This window comes from Lygodium microphyllum, chromosome 23, assembly GCF_053477565.2.
Source record: "Lygodium microphyllum isolate KBCC chromosome 23, Lygodium_microphyllum_v1.1.10, whole genome shotgun sequence".
NCBI classification, from domain to species: Eukaryota; Viridiplantae; Streptophyta; class Polypodiopsida; order Schizaeales; family Lygodiaceae; genus Lygodium; species Lygodium microphyllum.
This window is the reverse complement of record NC_141157.1, coordinates 118,583,157-118,608,819: the sequence shown is the minus strand read 5'-3', so window position 1 is coordinate 118,608,819 and position 25,663 is coordinate 118,583,157. Positions and strand designations below refer to the sequence as shown.

At 43.2% G+C, this 25,663-nt stretch overlaps 1 protein-coding gene across 4 annotated transcripts in view; it reads right to left on the bottom strand.

The window, feature by feature from the left end:
• Nucleotides 1-7,420: 7,420 nt before the first annotated feature.
• Nucleotides 7,421-25,663, bottom strand: part of LOC148016664 (uncharacterized) — a 124,287-nt gene continuing 106,044 nt past the window's right edge. The window contains exon 7 of one of the 4 annotated variants that reach the window (XM_087663733.1): nucleotides 7,421-7,882. In XM_087663733.1, the coding sequence (XP_087519859.1) occupies nucleotides 7,753-7,882 (130 nt within the window). In that variant the 3' untranslated portion in view covers nucleotides 7,421-7,752. The remainder of the gene's footprint in view (nucleotides 7,883-25,663) is intronic. The other 3 variants (XM_087663734.1, XM_087663731.1, XM_087663732.1) reach the window with 3 other exon arrangements.

Below are 25,663 nucleotides of genomic sequence, written 5' to 3'. Positions count from 1 at the left end.
TGAATTCCTTTTTGAAGCAGAAGAGCATTGTCCATCACTACATTGCTGCTTATACTCCACAGAAAAATGGGGTTGCAGAGAGAAAGAATCGATCACTCATGGAGATGGCCAGATGTATGCTGAAGGCAAAGAGCTTGCCACACAGTTTCTGGATGGAAGCCGTCATGTGTGCTTGCCATGTTTTGAACAGATGCCCCACCAAAGCTTTGAAGAAAATTACATCTTTTGAGGCTTGGAACAGCCGAAAACCTTTTATTGGACACTTTCGTATCTTTCGGTGCCTTGCATATACACATATTCCAAAGGTACTCAGGAAAAACTTGGATAACAAGGCTGTTAAATGCATTCTTATGGGATATAGCAGTGAGAGCAAAGGCTACAGACTCTATGATCCTGTTTTGAAAAAGATGTTTGTCAGTAGGGATGTACTATTTGATGAAAAGTGAGAATTGTCCTTGGCTAGTTTAGACACATATCAAGCTGCCCATGATGTATTTGAAGGGCTATTGCCCATTACATTTGGTGATTCAGCTGAGTTCAGCAAGTGAACTCAATGTTCAGCCAGCTGCTCCTTTGGAAAATACAGAAAATCAGCCATTGGCTTATTCAGCAAAGTGCTGAAACTGAAATTCAAAAAGATCTTATGCACAGTCAGGAGGCAAGACAAATGCCTAGATGGTATTTACAAACTATGAAAGATAGTCATCTAGATGCACCCACGGTTGGTCGTGCTAGAGCGCAAGCTCGTATGCATGATATTGCACATACCATGGAGTTTGTTATGGCAGCAAGCACCCTTGATGAAGAAGAGCCTGAATGTTTTGAGGATGCACAACAGAATGTGCATTGGATGGCAGCAATGAAAGCTGAATTGGATTCTATCACTAAGAATCAAACATGGGATTTGGTGTCTTTGCCATTTGGGAAGAAAGCCATTGGAACAAAATGGGTCTACAAGCTGAAACGGAATGCAGATGGATCCATTGACAAATACAAGGCAAGGCTTGTAACTAAAGGCTATGCACAGAAAAAAGGCATTGACTATGAGGAGACATTTGCTCCTACTTCCTGTATGATGACCATCAAGCCTATGGTTGCTTTGGCTGCTCATTATGGATGGACTGTGCATCAGTTGGATATTAAAACTGCATTTTTACATGGGGAACTCCATGAGGAAGTACGTGTACAACAGGCCATTGATTTTGCAGTTGAGGGCTTGGAACACTAGGTCTACAAGCTGAAAAAAGCTTTGTATGGTTTGAAACAAGCTCCTAGATCTTGGTATGCAAAGATAGATGCTTTCTTGCTTAGACAAGGGTTCATAAACAGCTCATCTGAGTCTACCCTTTACGTATGTAAAGAAGGGGGATCCATGCTGATCATTTGTCTTTATGTTGATGATCTCTTGCTTACATGGACACATGCTGATCAGATTTCAGTATTTAAACAAAATTTGCAGCAAAATTTTGACATGTCAAACTTGGGGTCTTTGCATTATTACTTGGGCATTCAGTTCATACATGATGCTAGAGGTATTGGGTTATCACAGTCAAGATACATTGGTAACTTCTTGAGAAGTTTGGCTTACAAGATTGCGAGCCAGTTTGCACACCATTGGAACCTAGACTTAAACTGTCATTACATGATGATAGTGATTTGTTTGATATCCACACATATGCTCCAGCAGTTGGATGTCTTATTTACTTATGCAACACTAGGCCAGACATACAATTTTCATTTTCAGCCCTGAGCAGATATATACATTAGCCACACATGTCACATTGGCAAGCTGTTAAGTGTGTCTTCCGTTACTTGCAGGGTACTAGATCTCTTGGATTGCTTTATGCCAAGGGGGGACTACTGCAGTTACATGCTTACAGTGATTCTGATTGGGCTGGTATTTATGATTCATGTCACTCCACTAGTGGCAATTGTTTCTTTCTTGGCTCGTCTTGCATATCTTGGCTTAGCAAGAAACAGTCCACTGTTGCCACATCCTCATGTGAAGCTGAATACAAGGTAGCTTTCACTACCACAATTGAATGCATATGGATTAGGCGCTTGCTTGCTGATCTGGATGTATCTGTTATCGAGCCTACTCCTTTGTTCACTGACAGTCAGAGTGCCATTGTAGTGGCACGGAACCCAGTGTTTCATGCACACACGAAACACATTGAGATACATTATCACTTTGTCAAAGAGAGGCTACATGCATGTGATATCAGCCTTGTCTATTGTCCTACCACCAGTAATGTGGTAGACATCTTCACCAAAGCTCTTCCTCGTGAGAGATTTGAAGCATTTTGCCATGCTTTAAATTTGATCTCCTTTGGTGGCGGACGATCCTTGTACTCTAGATCACTCTTCACTCCAGGGGGGTTTGTTGGGTATTTCACTCACGCCTCACTTATGCCTACACTCACATAGAAGTGTTGGTGATCAATAGGAAACTAGGGCACTTTTTACTCTTGGTAGGAGAGGTTTTTTTTTCCCCAAACTTATGGTATTATTTCGTATGTACTTATGACACACACTTACGGGCACTTAGCGTGTTCGGGTGTGAACACCCCCCTAGAACCCTAAGGTTCAAGGGTTGTACCTTGTACTTTCAGTTTACACTCTTTCAGTCTATTGCATTGGGTGTCATGCTTCACTCTCTACTGTCTATTGGTTTTCTATGCTGAGCTTCGATCCTGTCCTCCCTCACAGTCTCTAGATTTCAAGATTAGTTGACCAGCTGTTGGAAGGGAAGCCTTTACATAGACCCTATTAAATAGGTGGGCTAGAAGGGATGCAAGTATATCTTTGGCATGTAATAGGTGCTCTACTACTAGTCCTTCATGGAGCTCAGCCATTCAAGAGTATATCCATGGTGTCACAAACCCTCCCCATGCTTAAGAAAGTAGATGACATAGGTTTGTCCTCTAGTGGTTGGAGTAATGGGAGTGACCTGCATACCTGATATCGTGAGGTAGCATATGTATGCCACATATTTGGGGAGGTAATGCATATGTATCCCAAGAATAGTTGGTAACTCGTGCTTCAATGTAGATGAATAAGCCCTCTTCTTTCACCACATGAGGTGACAAAAGATTGAGCACGTCTGGTTGTATGTGTATACCCCTCGTGCTTTGGCTTCCTAGAGACGAAGTCATGTTTCCTTACACTCCTCATCATACTAGCTATTTTGTTGGACATTCTTGCTTGGAGGGGTGAAATGGGAATGTGTGTGGGAAAAATACATGGCGATTGAAATGTGAAGTGCTCCAACAAGCTATGCTATAAAATCCTCTAGGGTATGTGGGGATCTATCTCCCATAGGCTCTAGTAGAGATGATTTGAGTAGGCACTCATTGTTACTCTGGTGAAGTGGCATTTGGGGAATCTTGGGTAGCTACTCATTGGGGGGGATCACATCATGTTTGTAAGTAATGGTAAACTATAGGTAGCCATGGGTGGCTACTACTGCTAGTGGACAAGAGAACACTCAAGGATGAGAGATAAGGGCCCTAATAGATAGTCCACTATGCTCACTTGTAGTTTCTATATAGATCTTCCAACTGGGCCTTCTCCTATATGTTTGGGTGCATGCTTATGTAAAAAACATGTGAGAGCTTCCAATCTAGGCCATTTATTCAAGCCGTTAATGATGGATAATCCATGTGCGCCTCCCAAGGCTAGGAGAGGATCATCATAATCTGTAAACTCTCTTATGTTCTTTGGTATCCAGCTAAGCTCAATCTCCTCTAGTGTTCTCTCTCTGTACATGTGGTCCTTGCTCTCGAACATTGAAGTCCCCAGCCAACAAGACATCTCCAATACTGGAATAATGCATAATATCCTTATTTAGTGGTAAATATGGTGATTCCTCCCCCTTGCAGTGCATATGGGGAATTGACTGGAGCAAAGTAGCACACTGCCATGTATGTATTGTGGGGGCAATCTGTACATATCCGAATTCACATGAAGCAAGCCTCCTTATCCCTCCACATGACTTGCACCGTATGCTATAGCTTCCCGTACAGTACAAATACTCCAAACTCTTTGGTCCCCCTCTCATGATCAAGCTCTAGGGCAGCATGTTGTCTCCCATTTGTAGTCTCTTACCTCTGGCAAGTGCGTGCCATGTCTCCATATACAAGATGAAGTCCCTGCGAGTGAATGTCTCCTCAAATAGCCCTACATTAGTCCTCCTGGCTCTATTATAGTTCCACATTGTGAACTTCAAGTGCATCTCATAGGCCACGCCCCATCATTGGCACCTATCTATGATAATGATGTGACGATCTCTATATACTACCCAATTGGCCCACTTCACAGGCCTCCATAATCTGTGGCATGCATTTCCTGCGGTGGGCTATCTGTGTGGTTGTGAGATCATCCTCAAGATAGACTTTTCCTTTTTTCAAAGAATTCCTTTTGGAGAGGAAGACTTGTCGTGACTCCAAGTCAGCAAATTTAAGGATAAGAGGCCAGCCCTTTTGTAATCCTTCCCTACGCACCGTGTGCTTTCCACGGTGGAGGGATCCTCCAGTTTCATTTTTCCACATATACTCTTGGCGTCTTCCAAAGGTCTGTCTCCCTCTTTCCATCCCACCACCAGATGTGCAAAGCTCTAATCTTTCGTCTCTTCTCTTCAAGTGTTGCATTCATGAGCTCTTCCTTTTTTGTTGGTGTCTTCCTTGCCGCTTTGATTGATTTATAGTTTTTAGCTACTTCAACGTGTGCTTGTTTCACTATGGTTGCCCATGTATTGATCTCCTTCATCATGTGTGTCTTTCGCTCATTGATTTCAATTTATACTTTGTTGGACATCGCTTTTGTGATTTCCCTTGCAAGGAGGTCAAGCTGGTTCCGATAGTTGGTAATCTCATGCCAAAGTTCTTCAATCACCCTGTTTCTTTCTTGAAGAGAAGCTTCAATGTCTACCTTCCAAGAGGTGAAGTGTGATGTAATCTCCTCGTATATTTTGTTTTTCCATTCTTGTACTTTCCTAGCCATCTCCCTGATTTGTGATTTTGTTGTGTGGCCTCATTGCACATTGCTGCCATCATCTCTTTGACATTTCTTGTATCGTGGTCATGCATTCTGCATACATCTCGGAGTGCCTTCATGCCCTTCTTCGTATGAGAGTCTGTCACTTTGTCGATGCTACTCCAAATAACCAAGTATTTCTCACTCTTCTCCCCTCTTGTGTGGCTGTTGGATGGTGGGGATATCCTGCTTTTCTTGGGGGACCCCATCATATCTTTGAAGTCTAGTTACTGCTTGTTTTCTGTCCCCACAGAGCAATCATTGGAGTACCATGGTTGGGCAGGGGTGGACAATCCCTGTCAGTGGCGGGGCTTGGGAGTGGCTGATCCGGACTGACAGTGGATGGCTATCATTATTTGGGGACCTCCGCGGTGCTCCTCAGCAGGGTGGCACTCTTCGGCAGGGTGGTGCTCCTCTACGGTGCTACTCGGCATGCTCCTTGACGAGGCAGCGCACAATGAGGCAGCGTTCTGTGGAATCTGGGCAAGGCAGTGTTCCTCAACTGGGCAGGGTAGTGGGAGAATGATGCAAGAAGGCAGGAGGACAGTGCAGGAAAACTGGGCCAGGCAGCAATTCTCCTCAACAAACCATACCGGGGTAATGGGAGGACACTGCAGGAGGGCTGTAGCGAAGAGGGCGACAGCAACCTTGTGAGCAAGGAAAGGGAAAAACAGGAGAAAGGGAGTACCAAATGGTTTGCCTCCCCATTCTCCAGCCTTTGGCCGAGCCACACATGTGGCACGATCATTTTTTCAACTTCGCCCGCACCCACTTCGATGCCACACTTTTAATCATGATTAATCAACACGCAAACTGAGGAATGCAATTAATCCCGTCAAATGCCAGCGCGCCCATCCTCGGGTTACTCACATTGCCAAGGTCACTGCATTTGTGTGGAGATTCACGTGCTGATCCTAGATCATTGTTCCCATCCACTTTCGGGGGACAAATCTCTGTGTTACATAGTGATCTACTGTGGGCTGGGGGGGGGGGAGGGGGGGGGAGGTTTTCTGTGACATAGGTGTTGGAAAGAAACAAATGAGGCTAGAATGTGGATGCAAGGAGGTGGAGACGGAGTGATGGAGATGGCTGGGGGCAGGCGTAGGTGGTAGGAATGGCAGATGCAGGTGGCAAATAGCGGGGGGATAGGCACAGGGGTGAGGCCAGTCTGACAGGTGTTGAGAGGAGGTGGCGCAAGTCGAGGGAGGCAGCGCAAGCTGGGCTATAGGTAGTGGCGAGTCGGCTGTGGGCTGCCTGGCAGCACACTGGGGGTGGGGCTTCAGTCACAAAAATGTTAAAAGTGTTTTGAGGATTGTTTAACTTATCTTCTAATAGCACAATGAAATTATCTGCTGTTAATAGGAAACAGATGCAGGGGTTTTTCTTAAGATAGGTGGAGGATGCCCTTGCTACCATCATAAGCTCGTCCCATGGCCTTCTAACTTGTTGTCTGAGCCCACTCATTGAAAAGATCTCAGAAATTGACTAATTGACTTCATAGGAATGTCAGGAACCTTTTATTCTTAAAGATTCACTAGACAAGTTCCTTTTCCTTCTTTGGGTTTTCTTCTCCGGAGTGATCACCTGATAGTCACAGTACAGCAGGACCAGTACATGGAATCAACACCATAATGTCCTTACCAATGTAAGCTTGCCAACATGACTGACTTTCTTGCATGCTCTATGTGTTCTGCATATTCCTATCCACTGCTTGAATTGAACACAAATATAAGAATTGAACCATTACTTTAGGATCAGAAATAATACTGCATCTGGAATAATGTATGGAGAATGCACAGCCAGAATCTTGCTACAACAAAAAGGAGGTCCAAGTCTCAATAACCAGATAAGTTCCACCTTCCATGGAAAGGGTTCACCCACTTATGACCTCTCCGCATTCATGATGAAGTTGCATTCATGAAAGGTATGTCCTTATAGGAGAGCTTCAACATGCCTTTCTTATTTCCCTACTGTTCCAACTCCCCACTCCTCCAAATCCAGAATCGCAGTTTTAATGTCTCTTGTCTATATACAAAACCTCTTCTTGCCCAGATCCAGCACTAGGAGCATCCTTGATGGATGCTAGCTTGTTCATCATGCAGTCTGGCATGCTTTTTGAGCTCCATACTGCTCTGTAATCATGACTATACATGTCAGTAATGAGCAGGGAGTGCACCATGTAGGAGGTGGTGTTCCTCTTTGAAGCAACTTCAAACTCAAAGTAGCTTCAAGTGTACCTGCTTGTCAGTATCTTGATGTAACAAGTTGGTAACTATCGTACTTAGCTTATATAACATCAATAACTTCACCATTTAGTGTAATTACTTCACACGAGATTATGCCATGTTTAATCACATGAAATATTCAATTTAACCAATCGTCAACAAGGGCTTTGATCTTTACAAGAATCGAATGTTATCCTTATTGCAAACAGGCCTCAAAGCCACATCATACAGAAAGCTAATTGCATACATACCTCTAACATTGAAAGTACATTGTGCTGTATAATCTATAAAATGTTTCTTGCAAAGGGTGAATGATATATATGAGTGATGTCAAATAATGCTTGAGATAAGATTGCCTAAGAGACCACAGTACAAACCCTATCACAATGCATTGATTTGATAAGCTTGGCAAGGAGGTCTCAAAGCCCCATTATTACAAAAAACTGATGACATAAGTGAGGGAACTCCCTCTAAACTTGAAAGCAAACTGTACTCAATCTTTACCCTGCTTATCATAAAAGGTGAATGACATGTTTCGATAGCGTTTGAAAACTGAATTGGGACCCAAGTACATGTCAAATAATGCTTGACATAAGATTGTAGAAGAGATCACCGCACACACCCTGTCACAATGCACTAATTTGATCAGCTTATTGAAAGCAAGGGTATGTTCACTTGTGTGGCTGTACTACAGCACCTTTTTGAGTGCCTAACATGTGTAAGAAAATATCAAACAATGTAGATATTGCAAGTGAAAGAATTCAGTGCACATGCATTGTACTAATAATTAGTTTATCTCTATAATAACATGCCTGGGTGTGTGTATGCGTGCACACATGGGATGTGCGTGTGTGAGTATATCTTATGGATGCTATGCATATGGAAATTTGATTAAAGTTTCTCCTCCTTTTATGGCAAACAGATGGTGCATGGTCCCTGAGCAAGGACTATCAAAGCTAGATTCAGTGTTCATGACTGGTCTGGGTTGAAGTGGTAGATTTTCCAGATTCCGTGTGTGATGAATGGCCAAGTTTAGTTGCTTCATTGGGACAAGTAATTTCCCTCCTCATCTAACTGGAAACAGAACATATTTTATTTTGTGAGAGAGAAACAAATTTACCCCACCCTCTACAGCAGTAGCAGTGGAGGATGTGCATATGGGTGAAAAGTGTTTCAAGCTATAATAGGGTGTTTTCAAAGGGGCTTGTTTTCTTTTGTCATTAAATTGAATATTTAAAGGATATTGCATCAGCTTCTTGCTGATGCCATTCCAAAAACTGTGTTCAACAAAATTCTTATCTATAAGGTATACCAATAAACACAATGGGTGATAAAGCTGTAAGACAAGCAAATCAACCAAATGTAAAGTCAGCCAACTGCCATAGAATCAGAAGGCAAAAGTAAAGAAATGTGGAAGGATCATTACAGCATTGCAAAGAAAAGATTGAAGAACCATGATGGAATTGTTCAAGACGGATGGTAGCAATCTGAAAATATCATAACTTTGAGACAGCTACAATTTCACAATTGAAGTACATTTTCTCCATCCCCAATAATCAGCATCATGGCAGGATAAAACTGTATCTTTGCTGGGGATGACACCTTAATAATTCTCCAGATCATGATCGTAATACTACTCCTAACTTGTGTATCCATAGAGCTGAGCTGCAGCCATGGAATGATATGATTTTCTCCTTGCATGAAGCAGATCTTTGGAAAGTTATGCAGCCAGGTGTGCTTGGTTGCACCTACCATCACACTGCATTTAATAACTATCAGACTAGATTGGACAAATGGTAAATGTTACATGCTCAACTATATGTTTCGTTTACAAGGTTTGGTGGACCGTTGGATAAATGGTAAATGTTACATGCCAAACGATATGTTTCCTTTACATGTAAGATTTGGGAGGATTATCTCTAAAACCATACGATCAGGCCCAATCTAGATAGGGTGTTTTTTCAAACATGCAGATAGATGGCACACTGCTTGCTTATCAAAGATTGTTGCATTCAAATGATAGTTACCTTTCACACAATTTTCTAGCATATCATACAAATGGCTATTCATCCAATCTATATTACATATTCAACAGAATTTGGAGTGTACATGCATAGCTTGATCCTTCAAAGATGCTCAATAGGATTTAGATTTGGAGAATGCATGGCATAGTTTTGTCCTATGGATGTAGGTTGTGATTCAAGATTGGGGAAGGTAGTATAAGGGAAGAAGAAAGAGGCAAATTATCATGGACCTAAGCTCAAAGTCAGACTCTTGAAGAGATTTGTCATATCAAACAATTGGATCCACTGAAGTAGGATATTTTGTGTCAAGCAAACAATGTAGCGTACAAAATATTATAGTTGGCACTAGAGTAGAATATTTTGCATCACCCAAACCATGTAACTCCCAAAATAGTGAGTATAAGTTTCAAATATGGAGGCTTCAAGCACAAGAAAAGCCTATTCTTCATTGAAGTTAGCTCTTCCAAAAATTCTATAAAGGTTTCACAACATGGATGGAGATATTGGGCTTATCAGAGGAGGCACCTTTCAAAGATTATTACGAGATCCATGAGAGTTGGTTTGCAAGGATCCCTTATTCAGTAAGCCATGCATGTGGCCATCTTTGACTACACTACCAGGGTGGGAAAGAGGATTCACATGAGCAAGATTAGAGTGCATAACCAATGGGCACTTCCCATTGGCACACAAAGGGCATCTCAAATCATTTCTTATTAAACTTGTGGAGTAGGCTAGATGGCAGCTTTAGGACTAGCAAGATACTCCTCTTCCTATGGCTATTAGCTCAAAGAGCATAGCAATAGGTACATTGCTTGGACAAGGGATCCAATGGCCTGTGCAAGATGTGGTGAGCCATAGAAGATGCAGAGACACTACTTGGGACTGTCCCAAAACCCAAACAGTATGGAGAAGAGTCCTCAAGATGGTTTTTCCCGTTACCGCAAAGACCATGCTTTGCGACTTGGGGGCCCTAGATTGGGTCACAAATACAATACCTAGCATGTGGATGTGAGGATTTTCAAGAAGCCACTCCTTTCTCATCATTGGTCAGTATCTGCAAAATCTGCACTTCAAATTACACTCAAGCTCTGTGGACCTAGGGACACTATCATAGATGGGAGCTGATTGCCACTATTATTGCTTGGTACATTTGAACTATGAGGTATATGCATATGATAGACCTCCAAGATGTCTCACAGTGAAGACAATTTTGAGGATATGGACAGAGATTATCCATGCTCTTTGTGAGACATGGGAGCGGCTCTAGGGTGGCTCTTGCTGCTGCAAGGTGGCTCTAAGAGGATGAGACAAAGGGATGCCTTCTTGTGAAAATGAGACTCTAACACCTTTTTTCCCATAGCCCCTTAGATCATCTTGCAATATAGCCACTTTCTTAGTTGTTCACATAATCATCGTACTTGTGATGTACTTAGCTACTCTATATAGGGTTCTTTGTCCTTTGTATTTTATCTCAAGGGGATTTTCTCCAAGATGTCATTAATAGACTTGGTTTTTCTTTGAAAAAGATTGACATAGGAGATCTATCTTCAAATTAAGTTGAATAATGGCTTGTGGATATAGTTAAAGTTGCAGTTTGCACATCAATGTAAGCAACATTTTGCAAAAGTGTTGTTGAAACCAGTCTTCCTTCTTTCAAAGAAAGGGTGGGAATGACAAGTTGATTAAACACTAACTACAGCAAGCATGAAATACACATAAACTGAAATACAAATGTTACTGATCAATCTTGGCCATTGGGCACCCAATTGGCCCCAAAACAGCCTCTTGCAGTATTTCTTTAACTTCTATTAGAATTGGATAAGTACACTGAGATTTGACTTCAATCTCCTTCACTACCCAATGCATCTTGCTGCCAAAAGCAAACAGCAAGACTTCAACCCAACTTGCCCCTTGGTTTGATTGGGGATTGGCCTCAATTCACTCCTTGGATGACAAATCTTGCCCCAAATCCCATGTTGGCTGGCTGCCCCCTCGAAATTCACTGAAATGCCCAAATTTCAGCAACTGGATTTCAGTGCCCAAATCCTGTTGTCACCAGCCTCTAGAACTCCTTGATCAGCTTTCGCCTACCTCTTGTGCACTCTCCAATGTCTAGAATAGCCTCCAAAGCAACTGGAGTTCTAGACAGGAGTTCTAGAGGCTGGCCCCTCGAAATTCACTGAAATGCCCAAATTTCAGCAACTGGATTTCAGTGCCCAAATCCTGTTGTCACCAGCCTCTAGAACTCCTTGATCAGCTTTCGCCTACCTCTTGTGCACTCTCCAATGTCTAGAATAGCCTCCAAAGCAAGTGCCTGCAGCAGTTTGGCCTCTCTCTTGCTCCCTTCAGCTGTCCCCATGTTGGAATGAGGTTCCACCAGCCTCCAACAGCCATTCCCCCTCTCACATGGGAAGGTCTTGCTAAGTGGCAACCTTCTAATTGCACTTTTCAGTAAATTCAGCCCAATTAAATTAATTTTTAAAATATTAATTCTTAAAATTAATTTAATTATTAATTCTTGCTCTAAAAAATAATTGTGCCACCCAACAATCAAATCGGCTAGGCCAGTTTATCATCCAAGCAATCCTAAGCATTTATTAGCCCTTGAACTATCATTAAGTAATTAATGCTTGGTTCCTAATGTCACCACAGACATTAGTAGCTAATAAAATATTCTAGGCCAAAATCTATCGAGACACCACCATCTGTTGTCAAGCACCACCTACTACCGGATGAATATAACTGATTACAACTTTTGCATACAACACCCACTAACTTCTCAGGTTCCTAGGCCTATCATTGTGACTTAATTGACTTGCACAATAGGTGCACATTTGATTGACAACTAAATCAAATGCTAAGCAAAGCATAAAGAATTCATGTCCCTATGACAATTGTCTAAGTTACTTGCTCCATCATTTTATGCTACTAATGGTCAACTTTGATTTTCTTATACTGCTATTTTTTATAATGTTAAAAGAATTTTTTTCACAAATAGAATTGGATGATGCTATAAAGCTTTGGGAAACTACAAATCTCCAACTTAGGATGGTCTCATGATAGGATTCCTTTTTTTTTTTTTAATATTTTGAAAGACATCTTGGTGATGTTGATACACTACTTGCAAAATCAATAAGTATCGATACAATGAAAACATGGTTCGATAAAATTGACCCTAAAGAGGCAATTACGTCGAAACTGCAATAGCTGGCAATCGATACATTTATACTATATACAAGCTGATAACTCAACAGCTAGATCATACAAGTAAGCATATTGTGCATGAAGAATTGACTCCAAGGAAATTCTAGGGAAACATTTTTCTATTAATAACACCTTGGAGAAAATCCCCTTGAGTTCAAATACAAACTACAAGGAACTTTGTAAAGAGTGTCTAAGTACATCACAAAAACAATGGTTGTATGAACAACCAATTTGGTGCGCTATAATGACAAACCATCTGAGGGGTCATATGGAAAAAAGTTACTAAGTGTCAGGTCTACAAGAAGGCCTCTTCCCTATCCTCTTTTGCTTCATATGTAGGCCACCAAATGGAGAATGAGGGAAGATGTAAGTCCTCAGATAAGAGGAATGAGGGAAGGGAGGAGTGGTGCTACTAATGGCAAGGAAAAATGGTGAGGAGGAGGGCCGGCGACGACTAGCTTAATTTTGAGGATATGAGTGGTTGTGAAAGATGACTGAAGCCTCCTTCAACTTCTTCTTCTTGGTTTGTCTCATCTGTCTATAAACAATGATATACTCTCTCGAGATTGAAAATCTTTACTTTTGATTCATTCATTGGAATTTTGAAATCTTAAAAGATAGTCTAAATTGTTGATTCATCTAACAATGCACTACAAAGATCTTCATGCACCCTTTTGAGGTAAATCCATCGTATTCTTAAGAATGTAGAATGTGTCGGTTATCATTACCATATGCACAAATTGATCTTTTCATTATTGTGTAGATGGCTTGCCTCCATTTGTTTCTTAGAGAGTTTCAGAGAAGCCACAGTTCACTAATGCACACCATCTTCAAAGATCATCTACAAATCAAAGGCCTCTTTGCTACTTTGCAAAATCCTTAGCTAGCTTGGTTACCACAATGAACGAAAAATGACCACCAACTCTCACCTGAGCACAAGATTGGGTTACCGTACAACAAAGTATACGGTTGGAGCTTTGACACTTACCATGGAACTTGCAAATGGATCTATCTTATATGAAAAATATGTGCATACAAGAAACTCAAGACTCACATCCATAACAATTAAGAGCAATCTGTTGGCTCCACTTTCAAAACTCCAAGCATCCAAAGCCACTATACAAGTATAAGCAAGAAGAGAGGATGGACAAAGAGAATGTGAGAGAGAAAAAAGAGGGAAGTTAAAGAGGCACACTCTTGATTCTGTGTGTCTATTGAGTCCCAAGGTGCCTCTTGCACACTTGTCCTTTTTGTGTTGAATCCATTGTATCTAGTTTATGTCTTGTGAGAAATGGCACAAGCTATGGAGAGAGAAAACGAGACTGATAAGATAGAGTGAAAGTACAACTAATGTTTAGGTGAAGGGTTGACCTAACCAACCTTCCACTAACTAACTAGGGTGGTTGATGGATGTTCAATACTAAAGTAACAGTCGCAAGGCATAAGGATTCTTACATATTTCAATGTTACTAAAATGAAAGAGTTAAATATAGTCAAATGCTTGAAAGGAAAATGAGAGGAGGAGAACTATTATTTTTAAGCCACTTGAATATTGCAATAGAAGAAAGGCATGGCCAATGTTTGAGAGTATTGTATCGATATGATCATACATTAATCTATGTAGTTGTGGGTGCCTCTCATACTTTTGTAGTTCACATTGTCACCTTATGAGTTTTATTATAATGAATGAAGCTGAGAGGAGAATGAGCAGAACAGAGAGAAAGAGAGAAAGAAGGAGAAAGACTAAAAGAGAAGCGAGAAAGATAGGAAAGAGGGGAGAAAGAAGAAGGAAGCCATGGAAACTCGAGAGAAAGGTGAAGAGTCAGTTCTTGATAATGTCACGATGCCCTAAACCGGGTCTCTTACATCAAGTTGGTGGTGCATGGTCCAACCATGATGGGCAACCAAAGCAACCATAGACCTAATGGTAGTCATACGGGATGTAGAGTCAATGCCTTGCTTTTGTGTGTAGCCTTTGGCCACTGAGATAGATAGAGTAAGCCTTTCGATCTATCTCTGAGTATTCGCATGCCAAGAATGTGATTTCCATCACCAAGATCCTTCAAGTTAAAGCTACCATGAAGACTTTACTTCAATGAATCCAAGGCATGAGTATCCCTGCCACCAATCAGAATGTCATCAACATACAAAACCAAGATAATCAGGCTGCCATCTGCTGCCTTCTTTGTGTACAAACAATGATCCACTTGACTTCTATGAAAGCCTTGGGATTGCATGAATGTATCAAACTTATAATACCATTCTCTTGGTGCTTGTTTCAACACATACAGACTCCTTTTGAGTTTACATACCATTTCTTCTTTCCCTTGTTCAACAAACCCTTTAGGCTGCTGCATATATATGTCTTCATGCAAATCACCATGTAAAAACACAGTATTTACATCCATCTGTATGAGCTTCATATCCTCAACTGCAACAACCAAGCCCAAAATGGTTCTCAATGTAGTCATCTTGACTATAAGAGAGAAATCTCATCAAAGTCAATTCCATGCTCTTGCTTATACCCCTTTGCAACCAATCTTGCTTTGTACTTTCGTGAGGTACTAGAAGTGACCTTCATCTTGTAAACCCATTTGCATGGAAGGGTTTTCTGCCCTTTAGGCAACTACACCAGGTCCCAAGTGCCATTTTTTTCAAGAGATTGCATCTCTGATAGCATGGCTTTATACCATTTCTTGCTGTCTTGTCTGTCCCTTGCTTCCTTGAAGCAAGACGGATCACCACAGTCTGTCCACATGACATAATCAGCCACATTCATTGCACCATGAACAAACTTGTCAAGTTATCTAGTAGCCCTAGATGATCTCCTAACCCAATGATCATTGTTTGCTAGCTGTTCCTGCAAATTTCCATTTCCAGCATGCTGTCCTAGCAATTCAGCCTGCAAATCAGTATTAACAACTTATTGTTCTGGCTATTCCTACACATGTACTGGCTCATTTTGATGGGCAATAGCTGGCTGATCATTTCCAACATCATTTCCTACATTTACATGTTCATTTACATCAGGTATTTGCTACTGTACAGTGGGCACATTTTGTTGTCCAAAATGTATTTCTTCCCGGAATACAACCCTACGGACCTCCTCAGTCTTTTCGGGCAGTTTGTGCATGCGATCTTCCCGGAAGATAACATCATTGCTGCATACTACTTTCCTTTTCTCGGGATCCCACAATTTATACCCCATTTTACCCTCATCACCATATCTTAGGAAAATGCATTTACAAGACTTTGGCTCAAGTTTGCTGCGTTTTTCTTTACAAATGTGCACAAAAGCCTCGCAGCCAAAGACTTTCAGATGAGCATATGAAGGTGGCTTGCCCGACCACGCTTCTTCGGGGACTCCCCCCCCCCCCCCCCCCCCCAAGACCTATTTGGTCACCGATTAATCGAGTGAATGGCTATCATAACAGCCTCTGCGCAAAAACCATGGGGTAATGCAACATGAGATAGCATCATACCGACCTTATCCTGTATGGTCCAATTCATACGCTCTGCAACTCCATTTTGGGGTAGATTATGAGGGGCAATGAGCTCTCTCTTTATCCCTTTGCTATCACAAAATGCCTGAAAGGCCTTGGACACATTTCCCACTATTGTCAGAGCGAAGACACTTAAGTGTCCTATCTGTCTGATTTTCAACCAATGCCAAGAATTTTTTAAACTTGTCAAGCACTTCATCCATGCTACGAATAGGGTAAACCCATACCAAGATAATCCTGGCATTTGATATCCATCGGAATGTACTAACTCTAGAGGAGAAGATTTCAAAGAAAAAGACTTTTGTGAGATATTTGTACATATTGGCCATAAATGCAATGATCACAATGCTCAAAATTAGCATAACGAAGACAAGGCAAGTAACTCAAACGAGAAAGCACTTTCATTCATGTTTGACTCATGTGTCCCAATTGGCCATGCCACAAAGAAACACTTGTTTGCTCGGTCAGGGCAACAACATGGTTACGCACACTAGATACATGAAGTGGATACAAAGTATCACTCTTGCAACCTCTGGCAATCACTCTTGATCCCTTACAAAACTTCCATTTTCCATCACCAAAGGTGGTATGAAAACCATGATCATCTAGCTGCCCTGTGCTAATCAAACTCTTCTTGAGCCGAGGTACATGCCGTGCATGCTGGAGTGTAAAGACAAAGCCATGCTGAAACTATAACTGCACACTGCCAATACCTGCAATCTCACATGCATAGTTGTCCCCAAGATGGACAACACCATGTCAACCCCTGTATAGGCGGAAAACCACTCATGATGAGGGGTGACATAAAAGGAAGCACCTAGATCAAGAATCCAGGTATGTATGTCATCATCTGTATCTGCAAGTAAAGCATGTGCACCAAAGTGTGAAGAGACAAAGAGTACATTACTCATACTGTCATTGTCATGAGTGACCACATTCACCTCTTTAATTTTTACACTGCTCTTCTTAGGCTGACTGCCCTTCTTCTCTTCCTTGCTATCATCTATTTTCTTGCCTTTTCCTTTCTCTTTATTCCATTTGTAGCAGTCACGTTTAAAGAGACCCTTTTTGTCACAATGATGGCATTCAACATCTTTGCCACATGATTTACTGCGTCCCTTGCCATCATATTTACCCTTTTGCTGTGATTTGCCCCTCGTATGCAAAGCACTGGAAGACTTACTGGATGCATTGTTCTACCGATTCATCTCTTCCATAAGTACAACACTCTCTACATCAGCATACAAAAGGATCACATAAAATTGCTCATAGCAGTCCTGAATGTATCCCAACTCTCTGGTAAAGTGCAAAGCAAGAAAGTAGCCTTAAATTCCTCATCAATCATGAACTTCAAGGCAACCAGCTGGTTGAAAATAGAGTTAAACTCACTCAAGTGAGTAGACATTGCTGTACCCTCTTTCATACGCAAATCCATAAGCTTTTTCAGCCAATACACTTTGCTTGCAGCACTCTTTTGTCCATACAACTCTTCTAGTGTAGTCCATATAGCATATGCAGAATCCAAACCTTCAATGTTGAAGAGCAAGGCATCAAAAATCGATAGCTCTATGGTTGAGGGTGCAAGCTCATTCAACTCATCCCAATCGTCCTGATCCATGTCCGCGGGCTTTGCCCCTTTGGTTTTGATCGGCTTTGCTTGCTTCTTTTGTAACAAGATATTGCCAAACTGCAAAATTGTGTGCACCTTCAATCTTCTTTATGTGCATCAGATTACTGCTGTCATTGCTGCCAGCCATGATTTTCAGCCCGAATGTGACCAAAAAACCAGCAAATGCGGGCCCAAAATGTCATTAAGTGACCAAGGTACAAACAAGTACCAATCAGCAATAAATGACCATGCAGAAGCACAGATTTCAGATCTGTAATTGAATTTTCAGGAGCACCAAACCATGTCCTACAGCATTATCCAATGGATAACAGCTGTTCCAAGGGCATGTGCATGACATTACATGAGGAATCCCAGAATTGCGGCTGCAATTTCTGTTGTACATGTACCCACGGGCATAAAATTTGACACGAACAGTCAAAAGACCCAAAATTTTGTGCTCAAAGCATCAACCACGCATGTGCATTTTCTCTGTCATGTTTAGAACAGTCCAATTTTGCCAAAATAGAGCAATTTCAGCAAAACCTGCAAATTTTACCAAGTATTGATGTCTAAATTGTGTGGAATTCAACCTACATGTACATAAAATGACCAAATGCTGCACAAATTTTGCCCAAACTGCAAAAGCCCCAAATTGCATGGGGTCCAATGTGCATCAATGTCGAGAAATTGGGTAAATTTCAGCCCAATTTGCGCATGTATATTAAAAGCCCCAAATCTCGGTGACAAAATGTCACAAATTCCTGCAATTTCTAAGACAAATTTGTTTGTCCTGCATCAAATTTCTCAAATCTCGGAAAAGCCCCAAATTTTCTGGCCAAAATATACACAAATTTGAATTTTGTGCTCATGTGCACGAACCTTGGTTAGAAGAGAGGACTTTTCCAAAAAAAAAAAAATGGAAAAAAGGAATAGATGACGGGTCCGTCGACCCGTCAATCGGGTGCCGTGACCCCCGCTCCCGGTTCCGTCCGTGCTAGTCACGCTCGTCACCTGTGCAGCCCGGCACCCTGTCCCTGTTTCGCGCGAGCCTGCCTTCGTGTCACGTAGTAGCAACCTCCTCGTTCGTCAGTGCTGCAGTCATCAGGTCGTCTGCAAGGTCACCTGGTGTTCGTCAGCACTGCACCCAGTCGCATGTCTGGTGCACGCCTGCTGCAATCGACTGCTGCTCCCACTACCCACTGCCTACACGTCACATCTACTAGAGACACTCATCAACTAGTCGCCAATCCGCCACACTCTCCTCGCTAGAGCCAGGCCCTGTCGCCTGTGACTCTCCTACTCGCCTTTGAGCTGTCTCATCACCATGCTAGTCTTCTGCCTCAGCCTGACGATTGTCTGCACAACACCTTACGCTCTGATACCAATTTGTAGCGACCGGTTAGTCATGGAGATTGAGATAGACTATAGCTACGCGCAGTGAGAGACATAGAGAGAGAGTGAGAGCAAAGTAGAGAGTGAGCACGTTTTTAGGTACAATAATGAGTGTGTACCTTTAGGTTTTTAGATAGATATATATGTGTAAGTACAAGTGCTAAGGGTGTGTTCACACCCGAGCACATTTAAAAGGCACGAGGCCTGTATTCCCAACACCTGCCCTGCGCCTACCTTGCACCCACCTGCCCTGCGTTCCCCTGTCTGCCTCCAACTGTGCTTGCTTTGCGCCTTCCCCCCCTGGGCCCTCGCCTTGCCTTTCCCCCTAGCCGCCCATTGCCCCCCGGCCTCTTCCGCCTTGAGGACAAGTCGTACCACCGTTTGGAAAACAATGATTTCCCCTCCCCCCCCCTCCTCCTCGCCATCGATTCCCTCCCCCACTCCAGTTGCTCCCTCCCCCATGCAGTAACTACCTCCCCGCCCGCCCCCCCCCCCCCCCCCCCGATATAGCACAACAGCATGATAGGTAGGTTCCCAGCAGGGACGCGCAATGGAAACCCTTGGTCAGACACCGGCGCATTCTGCGAGTGCCCCCCAGTCAAACACCTTGCGCATCATCCTCTCTGAGCAACAGCTCTTAGCTGTTCGGGCCACAGAGCTAGAGTTAAAGAAACAACAATCTTTGGTCAAGTCGTTGGACACTCCCCAACGAGGGCGCAACTGCGGGATTGGCTCCACTCCACGCTGCATATTGGCACAGCGCAGATCGTGGAGACAGTCCTCATGGGCCGAGGGATCTTTATGGTTCGACTCACCTCTACGGACGCGGCTTGTGAGTTAGTGGAGAGCACACCCTATGCCTCCATGAAGGGGGCCATCTACATGGTTCCTTGGTATAGCGGATTCACAATGGAGACATTTACGCTCCACAATAGATTTCTCAAATCCCCAATCACCCTACTTTTCCCCGGACTGGCGGTGGACTTTGGACGGCTCTTTGGTGCAGTTCTTACTGCCTCCTTCATGGATGCAGTGACAGCTACAGGAGTCCCAAAGATACGAGTGGCTGTGAAAGACACAAAGAGTATACCAAACTTCCTCGAGATTGAGGCAGGAGGTCACTCCTTTAGGCAGTAGGTCATTGTGATTGGACAACCAGGGCAGTGCCTGTGCTGCCACGAGTTTGGGCATTATGTAGCAGATTGTACGTATTTCAGAGCCAAGGCAGCTCCGCCAACAGGCCTTCAGGTAGACACTGACGGCTTTACACGGGTCCAAAGACAACAGAGAGGGAGACAGCAGGGGAAGCCACAGCCAGCTCCTCAGACCCAACCTTGACAACAAGGAGCAAGCAGGTGAGCGACGCCCGCTCAACAAAGCACTCCGTAGCCCCCTCTTGCTCGCCCCACTCAGCAGGACTGCAGTCCCCCACATTTATCAACTGGCGAAAGTCGGTTGGTTTTCTCATAGACCCAGACTCTAGCACGAAGTGAGGCATCCACCTGGGATTTAGATGGGTGAGTAGAGGGCAAACCATCCAGTACGTAGGGTTCCAAGTGGGACTCGACATCACTCCTGCCCAACAATTTCTTACTGTCCTTGATTCTATTCGGAGGAAGTTGACCTACTGGAGCACGGCTCGTCTCTCACTAGCCGGCCGAGCCCTGTGGTGGTTAACCAAGTCCTTCTAGTGACGGCCTGGTACATCACCTCGTGTTGGTTCTTCTCCTCATCCTGCGTAGTGCAGCTTCGTAGCTTCGCCGCCTAGTGCGGAACTTTCTTTGGTCAGGGTCACAAGGCTCCAGGGATTCCAAGGCCAAGGTGGCGTGGGCGACCATCACACGGCATTGGTCAGAGGAAGGGCTTCGAATCATAGACCTAGAGTATCAGAGTATGGCCCACTTGGGCAAGCTAGTTATCCGCGGCCTCCTACGAGGCGGCGGGCAGACATGGAAGGTCTTATTGTAGGAGGGTCTTCAAGATTGTAGACCGAGGCTTGGCGGTGAGTGGAGGCCATCCCTGAGATGGATCTTCACATCAACCCAAATCACCCCCCCAAATCACCTTTCCTGCGCACCTTGCTCTGCATGTGGTAGGGCCTCCGTAAGGCCCTAATCCAGAGTCCCCCACACTACCAGGAGCAGATAGACCGTCAGCCGGTGATCTGCAACCCCCACGTTAGAGATCGAGAAGGGGCACACATTGGCGAGCACCCCCACATCTAGTGGACTGGTTGGGAGACTGACCCGGCTCGTACCATCAAAGACATGGCGGAAGGTGTACAAGATGGTGGACAAGGAGATACTGCAGCGAGAATTAGGCTACCAGAGACGAGTGGAGTTGAGGAGAAGAGAGATAGACGCAGCAATACCTCAGGAGTGGCTTGCTCCCCCTGATACGAGAGCCAATAGAGCCCGGGGAGGTATGGGCCGCTATTTTCACCAACAGGCACCCCCCTACAGGTGGTAAGTAGAGTGGGTGGCGCTACACCTGGGACCTTCTCTGTACAGGAGGGGGGGCATCTGGCTCTTGACAAAGGACAGCAGGATGAGGGGATAGCCGTCCTTTCATGGAAGAGGATCAGAGTAATTGGCCTTCAAGGGAAGACATGGCGGCTGGACCCTTTTGTATTTTCGCAGGAGCTCAGGGAGTGGCGCCTCTAGATCTCGGAGGGTAGGCCACTTGATGAGCTGGAGTGGGATCCGGAAGAGTGGCTATAGTCGACCACTACGGTCGCCAAGAAGCCAGCGAGGTTCTTGGAGTACAGGACCAGGATTGACAGACACGTACTGATGCAAGAGGATATGGATTGGCCTGGATTGGCCGTCGTCACGTAGCAAGCACTGGGCGGAGAACAGCATCATGAAGCCTTTCCGATGAACCTTCTGGCACTACCTATGGGATAGCTGGAGGCCGAGAAGGATATCGTATTTTTTATGACTAGTAGCACAGGGAGGCTTGGCGGTGGGAAATTGACTTGCCTAGATGCAAAACGAGAGAGGTTGTAAGCGCTACACACAGCAACCTCTCAAAACCCCAAAGCACTGCCTTTGATCGTGTGAGGCGCCATAGCTCATATAGAGAGGAGCATGCCGCATCCTTCGCCGTATAACTCCCAACCTTGGATGTATCTCATGGGGAGCTTTTTGTTCACAGGCGTTCAGCCAGGGCCATCACCTTCTGTATGAGGCCAGGATGTAGGACACAATATTCATTATCCAGGCAGGGTCGTACACAGTGGTCGGTTTGGAGACTCTACCCATCCGCCGGGTACTGGAGCCCACAGCACACCGCTCCGAGGTATGGGAGATCATAGGGAGTCTTACTAGTAGGCATACCTGGAAGGTGTGGTGTCAAGAGGCTTTCGGCAAAGAGAGAATTTCTACACACACGACCTTAGCAGAGCTCTGGACTTTCATCATCCACTCCCTCCACAGCCGATGGGATCAAGTACAGGGTGATTCTAGGGCTCGTCAGGAGCTCCGATGTCATTTCATATGCACTTGGGATGGCCAGGATCTGTTTTTCGTGATGCAGGCAAATAGCCCCAGATAACGATACACTGCCCCTCCATGGCTTCTTGCCCCCATCCCCCCCAAACCACCTTGAGAGGCTTGTATACATGATGTATTTGTGACCTTCATCAGCTCCAGCTAGTCTATTGAGCATGAGCACTCCATTGTAATTAGTTTTTTTTTAGTAATATAATCGACCATATTTTACTTGCAGAAAAAAAAAAGGAAGAAGACATATGTATTGGAGTCTTGCTCAAAAGTCCTTTTCCAGAATTTGGTAATGTCTCCACCACACTTTTTTTTTTTTTCCAAGAAAGGAGAATTCTATTAATAACATCTCGGAGAAACACCCTAAGATAAATACAAAGTACAAGAAACTATGTGAAGAGTAGCTAAGAACATCAAAGATACAATGGCTATGTAAACAACCAGTTTGGTGGTAGGCTAAAGTGTCAGACCATCTAAGAGGTAGTATGAAAGAAGGTGTCTTAATCCAAAATCCGCACAAAAGCTTCTCTTTTCTTCCTCATCTTCTTAGAGCTGCCCTGTAACCTCTCCCATCTCCCATGGAGAGTGTGGACTATCTCTATGCAAATCCTCAATAAAGACTCCCCAATGGGTATATCCTAAAGATCAATGACTTTGCTACATCTCGCAGTCCATATGTACCAAGCTATAATGCTGGAAATCAGCTCCCATCTGTGACAATGTCCCTGAGTCCAATGTGTCTATGAGTAGTCTGGGGTAGGGATCCACCACACTGATTAATATGCCAAATCCAAAGCTGCTAGACATCAAAGCATCACTCCTTGAAGAAGAGAAGAAACTCAAAGGTAAAGAAAAAGCAAGCACTTCAAAGAAAGAACAACTGCTCTATGTCAATAACAGGTATAAAGGGAAGAAAGATGTTTGTAACTTCTGCAAAAGAACTGGGCACATTGAAAAATTTTCTCATGCTAGGAAAAGATCACAGGCTACCTTGCAACTGTCAAAGACGAAGAAGACCATGAAGAAGAAGAAGAAAATACTCAAGAGCAGAAGGACAAGCCTCATCAGTCCTTCTACTCCCACTATTCTAACCGACTTTTTTAAGCCTTGTATGTCCTTGCATTATTGCTCCAATCATAAGCCTTGTAATCCTCATGTAACTTAGTGAGGCCTTGTGCTAGCCTCTAGCTTTATATGGTTGATTTTAACATGTCTACACTTAGCAAGATTCTACTCATGACAACCTCTATATACTCAATGTTTTTATGGTTGTGATTGAGGACGAGTGTTGAGAAATATGCAATCACACTCCTATGATAGCCTCTTTGTATGGAGCAGTAAAGCAAGGAAGATGCAACAGCCTAGAAAAATTGTCTTGTATCCCATAGGGACAGTACGGAAAAGTGAAACTATTTTGCAACTATAAAGCAATGTACTTGACAATCATTTCTGAAGAATGCTACTGTACTTTGTACTTTCAATCATGTCCTTGTCTACTCAAGATTGTTTTTATGCAACTCTAAAGCAATGTACTTGATAATCATTTGTGGACAATGCTATTCTACTTTGTACTTTCAATCATGTCCCGGTCTACTCAAGATTGTGTTTATGAGTCTAAGCTAATCTAACTTGGAGCCTGATTCACTTGAGTAATACTCTAAGTCATCATGCTTCTTGTCCATGAATTCCAACCAACATAGCTAAACCTTACTTAATGATCCGTGTTTCTCAACAAAAAAGAAAAAACAATTCGAAAAACGAATTGCCGCCACTAAGAAATTGTCGCCTTCTCAATTCTGTTACAATTCACACATGCAATTGATCCTCGAGATCGTCATCAGTTGTAACTAACCAACATCCTCCAATTACTCAACTAAGTGTCACACTTTGAAGCATCGATGATGACAGGAAGGCAACACTCCATGACAAAATAATAGGCTAAGGCCTTTGGCCTTAGCGAAAGGCTATATAAGCTAGCCTTAGCTTTAGCTTAGGCTAATGCTATTATTCCACCGCCACTTTGCTGAGAGAGAGACAGAGACAGAGACAGACAGACAGACAAACAGACAGACAGACAGAGACAGAGAGAGAGAGAGAGAGAGAGAGAGAGAGAGAGAGAGAGAGAGAGAGAGAGAGAGAGCAGCGGAAGTGTGGAAGAAGAGAGGAGGAGAAGTAAATAGCAGAAGAAGAGAAGAGAAGGAGAAAAACAGGAAGTAGGGAAGAAGAGAGGAGGAGAAGTGGATAGGTGGAGAAGAAGAGAAGAGGAGGAGGAGAAGGGAAGAGGGGAGGAGAGGAAGAAGAGAAGTGGAGGGGAAGAGCGAAAGTAGGGAAGGAGAAGAGGAGTAGATGAAAAGAAAAGGAGAATAGAGAAAAAGAGAGTGAAAAAAGAGAGGAGTGAGATGAAGAAGCAACAGGAGATCATCTTCAATCACAAAAAAGGGGAGCACAACTCCTGCTCGTAAAGAGTTCATGACCGTCAAAGCTTGGAGCTAGTGTTGCGGACATCTTCTCGCAATGGCCTCGAAGAGGAGGTATTCTGGAGCAAGGAGCTCGGTAGCTACCCACATGGTCCTAAACGTGGTTGACACACCATCGCACTCTGCACAAGACCAAGTTCCTTCACATCTTGATGTTCATTCAATACATGTCTAGAAACGTAAAGAAAGGTGTTTCACTATGGTAAAGAAATTATAGCAAAAGGAAATGAAAAGACAAGTAAAGACAATTAAATTAGGTTGTACACTTCGAATTTGTGATAAATTGCAAAACATCGCATTGAATAAATTATATTAAGTTCCTTATAAACAAACAATTGCATCAAGAATAAAGTCCTTGGAATTTGCAAATTGTGTAAATCTTTAGGAAAGGTAAAAAGTTGCATGAAGGATATTTCTTTTAGCATTTAGAAATTGTGTAAACATAGAGAAAGGTGAAAGTTGCATTAAGAATAAAGTTGCATTAAGAATAATTCTTTTTGCATTTATAATTTATGTAGGAGTTAGAAAATTTTTTCATTTATAAATTATGTAAGCATTAGAGCAAGTGAAAGCTGCATTAAGAATTTTAAAAAAATCATTATAAATTATGTTAAATGTTAGGACAAGTGAAAGTTGCATTAATAAATAATTCTTTTAGCTTTTATAAATTATGCGGATGTAGGGGAAGGTGA